Genomic DNA, 17,579 nt, shown 5'->3' with positions numbered 1-17,579 from the left:
CCTTCACAACCTAGCTCTCTCCTATATTTACAGTTTTCCCACACCCTCCTCCCTGCCATGTATTCTTCGATGCAGTGACACTGTCCTCTTTACTGTTGCACAAACAAGACACTCTTCTCAGTTCCATGTCAAATTGACCTACTCTCCATTCCTACTCACCACCCAGCCTTTCCTGTATCTTCCTCATGAGTGTTCAACTCTCTGTAACAGGTATAGACTCCGTTTATTGAAATCGCTTTTTCTGTTCAAGATTCCATTCAATTAGACTTTTGATGTGCCACTTGCTCCATGAAGTCTTTCCTAACCTCAATTGGAAACATTTTCTTCCTCTTCTAAGGCCTCATAGTACCTTTTTTGGATGCCTCCTTTGAAGTGATCATTTTCCTGCCTTATACCTTAGTCACAGGCACCGTTTCTTTCTCCGTTTACATTATAAGCTCTTTCAATAAAAGTCTAGGTCCTGTTGTTCTCTCCTTATCACCTACTTCCCTCCTAGTAGTCATCTATTACTATTAAGATTGTTGAACTGAATTGCTTTTGAAACATGGAACCCATGACAGGTTTAGGATAATAGATAGTCAGAATCCAAATTATTTTTGGAAACCTCATAAACCATTTACTGATTGCTCTGCTGATAAATCTGGAAACACCCCAGATAAATTTGGAAAATTCTAGACCCAGAAATGACTCGAGGTTGGTGTGCAGGTAAATGCCGCTAGTAATTTCTGTCTTACTTTTTACTTAATTTTTCAGAGTAATACATGGAATTTACAAAAACAACAACAACAAAAAACCCAACAAAATAAACAACAACAAAAATTTAAAAAAAATCCAGCCACCTTTTCTATTCAAAATCAAACTCTCAATTCACCAAAATTTGAAATTATCTTGTATCCACAATATATGGAATCTGGGAAAATATGTTTGCTAATCATTTCATAGCATCTAGTAATCACTTCATGAAATTACTTTGTATAGTATCACTCTGGGTAAAGCCACAGGAATTCAAGACAAATGGAACCACACTTTAGTATTCCAATGTTAATACATGAAGCTCCAGGAAAATGTAACTGGTCTCAGTATTATTTTCCAAGAGTATGATAAGAGTTGAAAGGACTATCCACACCCTCAACCCAAATACCAAGCAGACCTGTAGAGGTCATTGTAAAGGAGGAATCAATCAGTCTTAAAGGATAGAGTGGTCCTCTCTAGATTCCTGACTAAAGTTACTCACAGAGGACTATAATACTCTTCTGTGGGAAGAAGTCACCTAACAGCTATTGTTCCTTCTTCATTCAGAAGAAGACCAATGACATCTCGATGTTGGGGTCAAGCTACAATATGTTCAACTGTGGCTAATCAGTCCAATATGACTTCAGAAGGCTCTACCCCAGGTGGTCACAAGGAATCACTTAGAATATTTGGGGTGGAGACCTCTCTGGATTTGCACAGCTCACGTTAACTCTATGCTGCTGTGATTCTGCTCTACTCATGGAGTATACCTTCTCTGATTTGGTCACACCAAGCTGAGCAGTCCTGTGACTTTCCAGGGATATACCAGCAGTTGTAAAGGACTGAAGAAGAAGCAAGCTGACAGCGGGAACCTCTCACTGGAGAAGGAGCAGATGACAGTTTAGTGGAAAAGGCTGCCTAGCAGATGGCATCAGTAGAATGATAAATTCCCCGCCTTCTTGTAGCTATATGCGGATTGCTGGCCTTCTCAGGCACATCTTCTACAAGAAGCCATTTTTGAATCTTCCAACCACTCCAACTACACTTCCAAATGACTCCAACTGAAATGAGCTACTTGTGTGTGTATTTAAATGCACTTATTAACTCCATATTTATGCTATGTGTATTCTATATGTACTTGTTGCCTCCTCCATTAGAATGTAAGCTTCTCGCGGTAGGAATTGATTTATTATATTTACTTGTATTCCCAGTATCTACCACAGTGGTTAGCACATGGTACAGACTTAATAAATACTTGTTTGATTGATTGAAAATTGGACTACTGAATGGTAAAATATGACAACTTCCGGAAAAGCGCTTTTTGGTGTTTTTAGTTGCCTGACTTAGAAGGTTAAGTAATGGAAAGAGCATTGACAACCTCATCTTTAATTCTTGCTCAGTCTCCTGCCAATTGTGACACATTGGAAGGTCACTTCCTCTCTATCTCTATTTTCTCTTCTACATGGCTAAAGATTTATCCATAGTTTATCTTCGCTTCCTTCCACATCTAAATTGCTATAACTATCTTATGATCTATAGTATTTTCTCTCCACGACACCAAGCCATATACCAGTCCATTAAGAAAACATTAATGTTAGGCCACAAAATGTTTGAACAGTATCAAAAGAAGATTCTAAAACAGCCAAGAGGTGTACTAGATAGGAACCAAGTAGGAGCACCAAAAGGGTGAGAGATTCCATTTCTGACACAGATTGCTGGCTTCACCATTTAGATCGACACATTCTTACAGTCTGGGAATGTCTAACATGTAGCTTCTTCACATGTTCACAGCTCAAGGGAGTATAAAGGATCTACATGAGTACGAAATAAACAAGAAGAGTGATAACCCATCCAGAAAGGAAAGCAGAGGCAGAAGGCCTCCGTAACACATTATCTCATTTTTCTTCTTTCTCTCTTTCCATCTTTCTTTCCACTCCTTTCTCCCTTGAGCTTCCCATCTCTCTCTGTCTCTCTTCCCATCTCTTATTCCCTCTGTATCTCTCTGTCTCTTTGTGAAAAAAAAATCAAGGAATTCCATCTAGGCAGAATATTTTAGGTTTACAGTCTTTAAAGGTGTGCTACTCAAGGTATTTCATAAACCAACAACAGTAATAACATACAAGTTACATGTAAGTACAGGACGGCGCTGTCAGACCCCAGACTGTTGTCCACCTGCACGGTCACTCGGAAAATGCCCACATTCTGGTAGACATGTTTGATCCCATCCTCAGTGGAGCTGAGGTTGACATAAGACACAGCAATGCCATCGCCAAAGTCCACCTGGATGAGTGTCCTTTGCAGGTCACCCTGAGGAAAACAAAAATAGAAGAATTAAGGTATTTAGGCTTTCCTTGAATGTAGAATAACAGAAACTAGCCCCGTTTTTCCCCTAAAGCTATCCCTGAAGATACTCCAACTGAAACACAGAATTCTTAAGAGGTTTTATGTTGGCAAAAAGATGATTTGGTAATAAGTAATAGGTTTGGTAATAATTTAGTTAACATTTACATAACATATTATACTTACAAACGCCTTTACATATATTTTTCCATGTACCCTTACATCAACTTTTGATAATGGTAGGGTAGCAATGATTGAGTATTTTTTAAAAATTTATTTTCTATTTATAGATGAGGAAAGTCAGGCTCACACAGACAGAACTAATGAGACTTGCCCAAGGTCACATCAGCAATAAATAGTACACCTCTGATACAATTTCGGGCCTTCTTAATCCAAATCTAGTACTTTTCCCACTATATCACCACTGGTCCAACGGAACCATTAACAAAAGATCACCACTCATATATTTGATGTATTCAAACACTGTGTCACAAAATGGCAAAGGATTTCTTAGGTTTGAAAAGAGTAAAAAAAAGGCTTCAACTGTTCTTGTCTTTGTTAATGACCCAGGGGACATATGTAGTTTAGATGAGTATCAAAACTACATTTTCCTCCCAATCTGAATGTACTTTAATGTGTGCTGAATAATGGCTGGAAGCAGTCCTAAGTATGATATGCATAATAAAAAATTAAGTTGAACATATATTGTTATTTATCATTATGACAATAAGTTATTTGTATTTGTATCATGACTTATTATTTTTAAGCTTTTTGACTATTAACAATCATATGAAAAAACTGCTCCAAATAATTTTTTTTTTAAGAAAAAATGAAGATCAAAACAACTTTGAGGTTTCATGTCACACCCAGAAAATTGACAAAGGTGACATAAAATGTGAATAGTCAATGTTGAAGGGGTTATGGAAAGATAGGCAAACTAAAAGTATTCTGGAAAACAATTTTGAATTATGCTAAAATAGGAAATGAAATAATCATACTTTTTGACACAGTCATCTGCCCAAAGGAAGTTGAAAAGCCCCATATATATTCCCAAACTATTTACAGCAACATATATATTTTTGATGATACAGAAATAAAGTGTCCATTGACTATGGAATGGCTAAATAAATTATGACATACAAACATGATGGAAAATTGTTGTGCCTATAAGAAAGAAACAAAAAAAAAATCGGGGAAGCATGAATTGATGGAGAGTGAAGTAAGCAGAATCAGGAAAACAAGGAGGATTCTGGGAAGATGGTAGAGTAGATTAGAAAACTTTCTGCTCTCCAAATTTCCTACACACACACACACACACACACACACACACACACACACACACACACACGACAGAACATCGCCTCAGAGCAACAGAAATAAATGTGGGTAAAGCAGTTGTCCTCCTAACACAATTTGAGAAAATGCCAATAAAAACCTGACCTCCAGGGGCAGAAGTTCAGCCTGAGTGAAGTGCAAACACCTCGAGGCTGAGTCTGCAGAATCAACAAACAACAAGCCCTGGGAGCAGCTCATTGAGAGGCAACCTCAGTCATAGAAACTTGCATCTCATAGACAGTAGGGGTCTGACAGCTGAGTAGGAAAAGACTGAAGGTCTTTCCACTGTCGAGGGATGCCGAGCACAGTTGTACTGACCAGAGGAGTCCTGGACTGTGGCTGCAGGGAGAAGGAGCTAGCACACACCTGATGAGTGCAGTAGCAAGAGGCAGGGGCCCTGATGGCATTTGCAGGAGAGCAGAGATCCTGGTTTCAATTCCAGGGCAGAGAGGACAGCTGTAGTTTGCAGCCACCAGTGGGACTGCAAGGAGCAAAATCATTTGTGGGACAGTGTGTCTAGGGGTCCTAGCCATGGCTTAGGAGTGGAAAGCCCAAGGTTGAGCCCCAAAACAGACCTCAGAAAATAACAGGAAGAAGGACCCAAGGCTTGAGGCATCATTCCCCATACCTCAGGACTACAACTTGATTCCAGTAATAGCTGCTAAAAGCAAACAAAAAAACAAACAAACAAATATATAAATATGAGTAAGCAAAAGAGAAAGAACCCAACCATAGACAGTTATTGTGGGGATAGAGAAGATGGGGGTTCATATTAGGAGGAACAAAATGGAGCTAAAAAAAAGTCAGTTCTTTTCCAATGAGAAACAGCAAATGGTTCCAAGCACAAAAAGAATTATTGGAAGAACTTAAAAAGGAGTTTAAAAATCAAATAAGAGATCAAGGAAAAATTAGAAAAAAAAATAAGAACAATCCAAGAAAATTAAGAAAAGTATAAAAAGAAAGTCAACCAACTGGAAATAGAGAATCAAAAACTTATGAAAGAAAATGATTCCTTGAAAACTAGAATTGGGCAAGTGGAAGCTAATGGCATTCTTTTTTTTTTCTTTTTTGGTGAGGCAATTGGGGGTTAAGTGACTTGCCCAGGGTCACACAGCTAGTAAGTGTTATGTGTCTGAGGGCAAATTTGAACTCAGGTCCTCCTGACTCCAGGGCCAGTGCTCTATTCACTATGGCCCCAATGACATTCTAAGACACCAAGAAATCATAAAACAAAATCAAAAGAATGAAAAAAAGAAAAAGAGAAAGTGAAACATCTCATCTGAAAAACCACTGATCTGGAGAACAGATTGAGGAAAAATATTAGAAAGATATTGGACTACCTGAAAATTACTATAAAAATAGAATCATGATACAATATTACAAGAAATTATAAAATAAATTGCCTGAAGTTGTAGAACAAAAAGGTAAAGTGGAAATAGAACAAATCCACCGATAACCACCTGAAAGAGATCCTAGGAGGAAAACTTACAGGAATATCACAGCCATTTTTCAAAGCTCCCAGGCTAAGGAGAAAATATAGGAAGCAATAAGAAAAAAAAATTTAATTTAAATATTGTTTAATAAGGATTACACAAGACCTAGCAGTTACTATGTTGAAGTACCATAGGTCTTAGAATACTATATTCCATAGAGCAAAAGATCTGGGGTTATGACCAAAGGTAACTTACCCAGCAACGTTAAGTATAATCCTGAAGGTAAAAACAAAAAACATAAAATAAAAAGGACATTTAACAAAACTCAAAGACTTTCAGGCTTTTGTGACAAAAATCCCAGAACTTAAGGGAAAATTTGACATAAAATATCCAGGAAAAATACAAGGTAAATATTAAAGACCAATTATAAGGGACTCCGTAAGGTCAATTATTTTACTTCCCATATGTGAAAATATTAGCAGTACTCTTATGATTATCATCATTATTTGGGTAGTTTGAAAGAAAGGCATTGAATGAGCTGAGTAATGATGGGGTGATTTGAAACAAAACTGTGTAGGGAGAGATAAAAAAGAGTAATTATCTCACACAAATGAGGCACAAAAGGAAAAACTGATACCGAAGAAGCTAGTAAGGGGGAGGACAGTTAGTTCTGGAACCTTACTTTCATCAGGAATGGGTTAATAAGGGTATTAAAGTCTTCTAAATTCAGAAAAAAAACAAGGAAAGGGGATTAAGTGTAGGAGAGGATGAGGGAGGAACTCTTAGAGGGGTGGATAGTTTAAAGAACAGGAGGGCAAGGTGGAGGGTAGAAGTAAACAGAAGAGTGAGGAAGGATAGGGTAAATAAGGTGAGAAGGACAGTGATGAAAAATTGGAAGGAAAAAACATACAAGTAATTGTAGCTTAGAATGTGAATGGGATGAAATTACTCATAGAATGGAAATGGATAGCAGATTAAAAATTTGAATTCAAAATATGTTGCTTTCGGAAACATTGCAAAAAATGAGAGATACACACAAAGATAAAATAAAGGGCAAGAGTAGAATTTATTATATATATTTAAAAAAAGCAGGAATAGTAATGATGATCTCAAAGTTAAAGTTAAAATAGATTTAACCAAAAGTGAAAAATAGAGAAACCACTTATTATTCAATATTGTTTTAGAGCATCTAAAATACCTAGACTGTATAAAATACCTGAGTGCATACCTGCCAAAACAGAAACATGAACTATGTGAACATAAACATAAAACACTTTTTATACAACTAAACTTAGATCTAAACAATTGAAGTAATATTTATTGTTCAGGGGTAGGTAAAGACAATATAAGTTCAAAAATGACAATTTTGCCTAATTAACCTATTTATTCAATGTTATCCCAATTGAATTAATAAAAAAAAAAAGTACTGAGTTAGAAAAAATAGTAATGAAGTTCATTTGGACAAACAAAAGGTCAGGAACTTCAAAGAAACCAGGGGAAAAAGATGTAAAGGAAATAGATTCAGCAGTACCAGATCTTAAACTATATCATAAGACAAGAACATTGTTGAAGTGTAAAAATAATAATTTCAATTATTTTAAATTAAAATTTTCTTGTATAAATAAACCCTATGCAGCCAAGAATAGAAGGAATGCAGAAAATTGGGGAAAACAAACTTTCATAGACAATCTCTCAGGATATTAACGTTGGAATATTGCTGTGGTGTAGGAAGTGATGAGGTAGTTGATGTAGAAAAAAAAACATGGAAAGACTTGGACTTATGAAGGAAGATGGTATCTACCTTCAGAGAAACAGATGATAGGAAGAAATAAGCATAGCACAGTCTTACGTATGTGTATGAGTGTATATGTGTATATATGTGTATGTTTATAGCTATGTGTATATGTGTGTGTGTATACATACATGTACATATATGTGTATATATAGCCACACTTAATTGAAGCCTTCTTTAGAGTGGGGGAGGGGAGAGGGGAAAATAAAGTAAAAAGTACACAGCAGAGAACAAAAGAAAACCAACAAGGAAGAAAAGAAAAGCTGGGCAGCTTAGAAAACAATGTATCTTACTTATTATATAGGTTTTCTTAAAACGGAAATGTATTGTTTTATATTGAATTATTTATTATGGTCTGCCGTGTACATAGCAATGCTTTTTTTCTTTTTTTTTTCCCATTTTGTATTTAAGTTTAAAATAAAAAAAATTTTTAAAAAGAATCAGGAAAACAATATACATAATGACTATAACAATGAAAATGGAAGGAACAAAATTGCTGCTGAGGTAGCTTCCAACTCTTGAGTTCTGTGCTTCTGTAGCAAATGAAGGCTCTAAAATTATAATGATCAAATTAATCTTCAGAACAGAGAAGGCAAAATGTATCTTCCTCTCTTCTTAGTAAAGGGCAGGGAAGGGGAGGGCTGTGGATCTAGTACATTATGTAATGTTAGGAAGAATTGATGTGCTGGTTGTTTTTCATGACCCGTTTCGTTTTTGTTTTTTTTTAACTGTATGTTATAAGAGGTGGCTTGCTTGAGGGGAAGAAGAGTGGGGGGGGGATGTATTTAGAAATGAAGGTGATATAAAAACATAAAATTCAACAAAAATAAAGTTTGAAATTTAAAAAATAAACCTTTAAAAAGTGTTTGGACCTTTCAGGAAAAACAAGCAAAACAAAAATTTGCCCCAAGACAATGGAGAACTTCAGAGTACATCAGTTCCTGAAGCACCAATTTGTAAAAATTCATCTCCTTTACACAAATTCTACTTCATAACAAGATGCGCGTTAGCCTTTCCTAGTTAAAAAGGAGAAACAGGAGAGAAAAAACCCTTTTGAACTACAAGTATATTTTCCATTCAGCAAGGTTCACATAGTATTACATTTTTGAAAAGGCCAAGCTTAAAATGCTGACATTTAAAAGATCTAATTCAGAGGGGAGGAGAAAGCAGAGTAAGCCCTGTGAAAATATGCGACCCTGATCGTGTGCTCTATTTGCACCTGGGAAATGTAGGTGGGAAACAAGACAGCTTCAGAAATAGGGCAGCCCCAAACTGAATCCTCTTGTGGAAAAGGAAAACTTTGACAAGATGCAGAAATAAAAATGGCTTTGAGACCTCCAAAGAAGGTGCAATGTCAGTGAGAGACAGGTTACAACTGCAGGAATTCCCTCTGTACCAAAAAAGTAATAACTGTCCTGGAAGCCAAGGTACCCTGTCTGCCGACTCAGTATAGGCAGATTAGGGAAACTGCTCAGTTCTCTTTGGGTTTTTCTTTTGGTAAGCTTCATTTTACTGGGGCCAGAAAAGAAGTCAGATTTGTGATCAATTTTATTCTGGCACCCTTTTCCTTGACATTTTATATAGATATGGAATAGTGAATGGACAGAGGGCCAACCTAGGAATTTGAGACCTGTGTTCAAGTCCTGTCTATGGGCAAACTACTTAATGTTCCCCTTTCCCCAGTGTCCCAGACAATTTCTCTAAAACTATAAGATATCAACAAGATGATTCTGTCTTCTATCCTATAATAGTCTCCCAACTGGTTACCCAGCATCCATTTTTTCTCCTTTTGAATCTATCTTCCACACAGCTGCCAATATTCTTAAAGCACAGATCTAGTAATGGCATCCCCTTGCTCAACTATCTCTGATGGCTACCTACTGTTTCCAGAATAAACTGCAAACTCCAGTATTTCGTGTTTAAAACCATTCACAATCTGGCTTCAGGCTAACTCTCCAGGTTGAATACATACTACTTTCCCTCAAACGATCTACTGTCTAATGAATCCTCTAAATCACTGATGTCAAACTCAAGCAGAAAGTGGGGTTGCTATTCCATATGTAAGTATCCTTGTGGGCCACATATTGGCAGTTTTAAAATGTCATATTATCTATGTTTTATTGTATTTTTATTTGTTTTGTTAAATATTTCCCAATTCTATTTTAATCTAGCTCAGGCACACTTGGGGCAGTTAAGTGGTGCAGTGGATAGAGTGCCAGATCCAGTTTGAATCTGCCCTCAGACACTTATGAGGTATGAGACCCTTAGCAAGTCACTTAAGCTCTGTTTGACTAAGTTTTCTCATCTGTAAAATGGGGATAATAATAGTCCCTTGTTGCCAGGGTGGTTTTGAAAATCAAATGAGATAACAGTCATAGAGACATTAGCATAGTGTTTTCCATGTAGTAAGCAACATATAAATATTAGCTATTGGAGATATTGTTATTACATGGGAACATTGTGAGCCACATAAGGCTGTGGGCTGTGTGTTTGAGACCTCATATCTAAATAGCATTCCATCTTCTTTCTCCGTGTCTTGCAGTGTCTGAAAAACTTTCTTCTTCACCTCTTGGAACCTCTAACTGCCTTCAAAACTCAGCTTAAGCCCTACTTCTTCATTCACCCTTTCTGGATTCCATTTTCACCTTGTTAAGCCAGTCTACCACTGCCCAAATCACTTTTCCTGCATCCTCCATACATCTTCATAATGTAAACATATATTCCTTTCAACAGAACAGTAAGTTCATTGAGTAGAGGGACTGTCCACTATTGTATCTTCAGGGGTGAGCACAGTACTTGGGATGTAGTACATGCTTAGTGACAGCTTACTGATTATCTTCATTGCTGGGGTTACTTTCAACACTGGAGATTCTGACATCAATGAAATCACAGCTCTGAACTCCCAACTCCTCTAGTCCAGTTATACTGAACTGCAAAGGTCACTAGAGTCTGATTTTAATGCCAAAATGCATAACATAAGTATGCTAGCATGTAGGGTACCAGTAACAGGGGCAGAGACGCTACGTGTTATAGACTGCAGTGAAAATAAGTGAGGACCCTGAGCAGGGACAGATTCTCCCTGTTAAAGTATCTTGTTTACTTTCCCTCACCTTGGAAGTAAATCATTATTATCAGACCTAAGTTTTTTAAACATGCATGATTTCATCTCTGGTTTACTCTCCCCACCAACATAGCTCCCAAACCCAGAATCCTTAGTAGATGGTGGTTGTCAGCTATTGTACCCCACCACCACGCACACGCACACACATCCATTACAAAATGCTAACAGATCTGTTGGTTAACTTTTATGTTTTAAGAGTATTTCTCAGAAGACACAGATATGCATGTGTATATACATGCACATATGCATACAAATACACATATATACATATATTTATGTAGATGTACATATATATGTATATATATATACATATATATATGGTATAATTCTATTAAAATTCAATTGGACTAACATTTATTTATATCTTATTGATACCCAATCAGATTCTCCAAGGCAACTATTCTACACCACCTCTCCTCTCTAATAGCCAACCACAGCCCTGCCCACAATGGTTTCATCTTATTACGTTGCTAACTTAAGGAAAAAATTCCAAATCAAATTAAATAATATTTGTAAAATGTTCAGCCTGGCATACAGTCATATATCATGAGATTAGAGCTGGAAGAGAACTTAGAGATCATCTAATCCAATCTTTTCATGTTACAGATGTGGAAACTGAGGCAACATCACACAGGCCTTCTGTGATCATTTAGCTCAATTCCACACATGATAGCCTTTTTATTTCTCTGCCTGACCTTTCTTTCCCTTATCATTCATTCATTCATTCATTCAAACCACATTGATTTCACACTTACTATGTATAGTATGCCACGTTAGGACTAAGATTTAGTCCCTGTCCTCTGTGAACAGTCTAATGGAGATAATTAGATATACATAGCCAAATAGAATTTAAATTAGGATATAAGCGGAATGAACAAGAGATATAGTTCTGCACTGTCTAGACACATTGTTTTTATTCTCATCCTGGGGCAGCATCTACCAAACTAGGGCTTCCATAAATCCCATAACACTTCGATCTATGGCTACTTTGACCCTTCTCCTAAAGTATATAAGAATATGTTTTATATTTAGGATTTTGTAGCTGCAAATGCCATCTTTCCTTTGTGGATATAAATAAATTGGCATTGCTCCTCTAAAGAAAACATGGTTGGACACACATTTACCCAAAGTTATAACGATAGCTGAGTGTCCCTTTTTCCTAATATTAGTATCCTAATATATATTAGCAGCTTATTTTTCTTCCAGAAATCTTATTGCCAAACCCTTTCTGGAAACTAGACCAGCATTCATATGTAGAATTTGAGAGGGAAATCTGTAAGTCCCTTGATGAAATGGTCTGTTCTCTTACTTGAAAAGGTATCTTGAGGTCATTCTCCTCATAACAGCAAGCAATTTGGAAATGGAGACATCTTTAAGGATATATGTGCCTGCCCATTACTGATTTATTGTTCTGCACTACTATATAGTTTTAATTGTTTCCTACATCTTTTTGATTGTGGATATAAACTTTCAAACCAGATGAAAGCAGTCCTCTCTAAAAATTAGGACTTCATAATGTCCTTCTGGGCACAAATAATCCCAAGGCACCGAGGATCACATATAACAGATTTCATATTGCTATGTGAAAAGACCGACTAAAGACAGGGGAAATTAGCATTCTATGCGGATGACTGTGATCTCACTTAATCAGTGACAATGCTCAAAGTTTCCAAAGACTTGAATTAGAACCAACCAATGGATTCATGATTACTCACGAATCACTGTCCTAGAAACCTGGAGAGTCAAGAAACTGAAGGAACATTTTAAATACACAATCAGAAATGCCAGTGATTTTTGTATAAAAGGGAACATTGGGAAACCAGCTACTCTTCTAGCTATTACACCACCCCCCATGCACTGATCTGGCACAGGTTTGAAGATTTACAGCATCCCTCATTTCCAGACCTCTGCTGTTTTCAGTGGTTCAGTCATGTACAACTCTTTGTGACCCTGTGGACCATAGCATACCAACACTATCTATGGGGTTTTCTTGGCAAAGATCCTGTTTTGACATTTCCTTCTCTAGTGGATTAAGGCAAACGGAGGTTAAGTGAATTGCTCAGGGTTACATAGCTAGTAATTGTCAGAAGCTGAATTTGAACTCAGGTCTTCTTGATCCTAGTCCTGGTCCTCTATCCACTGCACCACTTAGCTGCCTCCAGGGCAAACAGAGGTTAAGTGACTTGCCCAGGGTCACATAGTTAGTGGAGGTCTGAGGCTGGATTTGAACTCAGGTCTTCCTGGCTCCAGGCCCAGCACTCTATACACTGAGTTATCTAACTATATCCTTCAATAAATCTCATTTAATTAAATATTTTCTCCACTGGGTCTTTTTTTTCTTACCTCATACATATTCTGATTTTTTACAAAATTAATTATTTGGAATCATTTGGAGTGGTATTTACCATCACTGTATGAATTAAATGGGTGAAATAATCTGACGTATTCTCCTTTTCTATCTAAGGAAAATCTTACAAACTTGGTAATTCAATGATGAAAGGGGTTGTTTTAAAGAAATTCCAAAAGAAATATATGAATTGATGCAGAGTAAAGTGAGCAAAAACAAGAAAACAATTTATTTAATAACAACAACACTGTAAAGTAAAATATTTTGTATAGATTTAAGAACTCTTGTTATTGCAGTGAAAAACTATGACACCAGAGGAACACTGAGGAAGTATGCTACCTAGCTCCTTCAAATTATTAATAACCATATGAATGCTCTAAATTATTAAAAATAAAATGGATATAAACCAAAACACACATGAGATTTAACCTCACACCCAGAAAATTGGTAAAAGTGTAAATTTTTGTATAGCAATTTCAATGAATTGGTGGTAGAGCTGTCAATCATTACTATTATACTGGAAAACAGTTTGGAATTTTGCAAATAAAACAACTTGAAAGTCCCTTTTGACTCAGAGATTGCATTATTAATCATTTATGGCTAAAAAGTTATTGGTAAGAAGCATGTACCCATTTACACATCAAAATATTAATAGTGGTGTTTTTCAAAGATAGTAAAGAATCAAAAACAAAAGTGACACCTGCTGAATGCAGAATGACTAAACAATTGTAGGACATGAATCTCACGACATAATCCTGTGCTGTATCTATTGATGAATATAGACAAACATGAAAAGACTTAATGGGAAATGGAATAAGCTTTTATATAGCACCTGCTATGCACTTTTTGAATCTCTCATCTGATCCTCACAACAACTCTATTAGGTAGGTGCTATTATCATCCCCATTTTACAGTTGGAAAAAAAGTGAGTCAAATATAGATTAAATGATTTGCCCAGGGAAACACATCTAGTAAGTGTTTGAGGCTGGATTTGAATCCAGGGCTTCCTGATTCCAGGCTATATAACCACTGTGGTACTTTGCTGTCTCTACTTATATGAAACGATGTAGAGCAAACTAAACAGAGACAAAAAAAAATATACAAAATGATTACACAGTGTAACTGGAAAGAATAACCATTAAAATGTCAACATTTAATGATAAAGAATTACAAAGAATAAAAATGATTCCATGGAAAATACAATAAGACATCTACCCATTTTTTTGCAAAGGTTATGTGAAAAACAAGTGTCAGCTCTTTCAGAAGTGTTTTTTTTCACACATTCGTACTATATCTTTGTATAAATTTTCAGACTATTTCAATTTATTGATTCATTTTAATGATTTCTTTTTATTCACCTTTTTTCCCCTTAATATATTCATTATCATATGGGCTGGCTCTTTGGAAAGAGAAGAAGGATAAAGATAGGGATATTGGGAGACATTCAGGCAATGTAAAACAAAAAAAAATCAATAATATGTATTTTAAATTTTACATGTACAGAAGGGGACAAACGGAATTTCAGAAAGTATCACAAATAAGGACAGCTTTGAAAATAGCACGGTTTATTTGTCATATGCATTTTAAAAAGCAGACTTTACAACAGATTCACTGTTTCTCATAAAATTCTCATTTCCGTTTTACTTTGTACCTCTCTCCTTTAATATCAAATTTAAAAAAATAACCCTAATTTGCATAACCAAAATCAAGCATCACTTCCTCCATGAAGCTTTTATGGATTCACCCTCCTCTGTAATTTATAATCTTGCCAAGTTGCCTGGGGATACTGAGAGCTTAAGTGATTTCTCCAGATTTACACAGCCAGTAAGTGTGCAAGAAAAAATTGAATCAAGGTCTTCTAAATGTCCAGTCCAGCTATCTACCCCCTAAGACAAACAGAAATGCAATTATAATTATATTCTGTTTACTATCTGTTATTCAACAATTGTCTTACTCCAGTGTCACATCTGGATATGGAAGAAACCAAGGATTTTCAAGGGCTTGACAAGGGGTTCCGAGACTAAGCCTGTGAAATACATTAGGTCCAGCACAAGGCCCCAGAAACAGATAACGTATTTGTAGCACAAGGACCACCTGACCTAAGTACGGAGCTTCAGCTCTTCCCAGAAGGATGACTACTAGATAGCGTTTATTTTATTTTTTTGTTGTTGTTGTTGTTGTTGTTTTCTTTTTGGCCATAGTAATATATGAAATACAAAAATACCAAAAAGTCCTTAGTACTGTGCAGCTGCCTCCTCACCCTCCTCCCCTGCTGTAACTGTGTCAGAGTAACAGAAAAGAGAATAGAATTTAGATATACATCTGAGCTAATGAACAAGCAATCAATTTAAATATAGGCAATCTAAATATAGTAGGTTGGACAGAGAACCAGCATGAGCTAAGTGAGGACATCGTAGTTCAAGTCTTCCCTATGGCTGCATGACCCTGGGCAAGTCTCATAACCTCTCAGCATCCTCAGGCAACTTCGTAATCCTAAATATTGCAGAACAGGCACTGATCGTCATTGGCAGACTGAGCTTCTCTATCAAGAGCTCCCTATATCAATGAAATTACAGGTCTGGTCCTAAAAAATAAGTGAGTTCTTGGTCCAAATCTTAATAAGCTAATATGGGAGACCTGAACCACACCCAGAGTTACAATATCTCAAAAAAGTGACGTGGGAGACAAAGAAAGTTGCAGATGAATGAGGGAAATGGCCTGTGAGTTATCCTCATGGCTAAAGTTGTGTTTCCCAAAGATATAAGAAAACATTATTTTCTAGGTTGAGCTGTTGTTCAGTAGTTCAGTTGTATCCGATTCTTCATGATCCCATGTGCAACAGCCTACCAATACTGTCTATATCTAATGGGGTTTTCTTGGCAGAGATACTGTAGTGGTTTGCCATTTCCTTCTCCAGTGGATTAAGGCAAACAGAGGTGAAGTGACTTGTCCAGGGTCACATAGCTACTAAGTGCCCAAGGCCAGGTGTGAACTGAGGTCTTCCTGGCTCCAGACTGAGCATTCTATCCACTGAGCCATCTAGTAGCCTCCATTTGCTATGACACCTCATCATCTTGCCTTACAGTGCTCATGACAAAAATGAGGAAAATGACCACCATGCGTATTATCTTGCCAAAGAGAAGGAACGGATGAAAAAAACATCAGTTAAGACTTGAGTGCAATGTTCCCTGTCAAGCAAATGCAGGAATACAAACAGAAAAGGAAGAAAGTATTTATTTTCAAGGGACTCATATTCTATTGGGGAAGACAGCACAGGTTTCAGCAGCAAGTCAGATGGAAAGTTCCTATTAGGAACTTTCCATCTGACTTGCTGCTGAAACCTGTACTGTCTTATTCTTCAGTTGAAATGGCAAGGCAAATGATAATGTATATTATTTGATGACATTTCTATGGATACACCATGTGTGTCTGTGATGTTGGATCATTTGTCAATGCCCAATATCACCAAGCTTTGTGGCAAGAGCTTTCTTTTCTGGATTTACAGCAGCTGAAGAGGCAGTTGTTCCAGCATCCAAGCTGCTTCTTCAGAGGGGTTGCTTCTCAAGTTGATGGTTGAGGGGGCTGTGCTGGAAATAAGATTGGTTTTCTAGAGGCAGAGAAAGGGGAAATGCTGCTACTCTCGGAGCTCTTATGCTTCTCTGCTCAATGATAGGATTCAGTAATTGGTGTTGGTGGTAGGAAGGAAAATGAGCACCTTCTTCACAGCAATTGACTTCCTCGATACTGGCTGTAACTAGAAAACAGAGCTTTTCATCTTGGAAGTCCTGCTCTTCCCAGGGATCTTGGATTCATGGTCGTAGGTTATCTCCATCAAAATCTTAGGGTTTTACTATTGTGATACAAGTTTGATGTGCCTGACACAGGATGCCTCCTGTCTCTTTCTCAAGGTTCCTTGATGCTTTTATTAGGTTAACTTGAGTGGCCTACAGGCAATAAATTCTACACAAAAATATATTATCAAGATATAAAAATCCTAGAAACATGATTTCAGAGTTGAAAGGAGCCTTAAAAGTCACTTAATTTAATGCCCTCATTTTACAGATGTTGAAACTGAGGACCAGAAGAGTAAAGTAACCTTTCTTCAATCCAGAGGCACTAGACTCCTTGTTCTTCCTCATACAACAGAATCTGTCTCCCTACTCCAGACATTTTCATTGGCTATTCTCCATGCCTAGAATTTTCTTCCTCCTCATCTCCATCTTCTAGTTTCCCTGTCATCCATCAATTTCCAGTTAAAACCCTACCTTCCACAAGAAGCCTTCCATGGCCCCCTTTAATGCTAATGTCTTCCCTCTGTTGACTATCTCCAATTTATCCTGTATATATCTTATTTGTCCATAGTTCTTTGCATAATTATCAGGGACTGGCTTTTTTGCCCTTCTGCGTGTCCCCAGAACTTAGCACAGTAATTAGCACATAGTGGGTGCTTAATCAATGCTTTTGACTTGCCTTGCCTAA

At 36.9% G+C, this 17,579-nt stretch overlaps 1 protein-coding gene across 1 annotated transcript in view; it reads right to left on the bottom strand.

Annotated features, from left to right (window-relative positions):
* Positions 1-17,579, bottom strand: part of SORCS1 (sortilin related VPS10 domain containing receptor 1) — a 705,676-nt gene that overhangs the window by 44,879 nt on the left and 643,218 nt on the right. Inside the window, 1 exon segment of the mRNA XM_078151070.1 lies at positions 2,853-3,039. Coding sequence (XP_078007196.1) covers positions 2,853-3,039 — 187 coding nt within the window.

This window comes from Phascolarctos cinereus, unplaced genomic scaffold (genome assembly GCF_003287225.1).
Source record: "Phascolarctos cinereus isolate Bilbo 61053 unplaced genomic scaffold, phaCin_HiC Scaffold_3;HRSCAF=262, whole genome shotgun sequence".
Classification (NCBI taxonomy): domain Eukaryota; kingdom Metazoa; phylum Chordata; class Mammalia; order Diprotodontia; family Phascolarctidae; genus Phascolarctos; species Phascolarctos cinereus.
The sequence above is the reverse complement of the archived record's forward strand: the minus strand, read 5'-3'. Positions and strand labels throughout refer to the sequence as shown.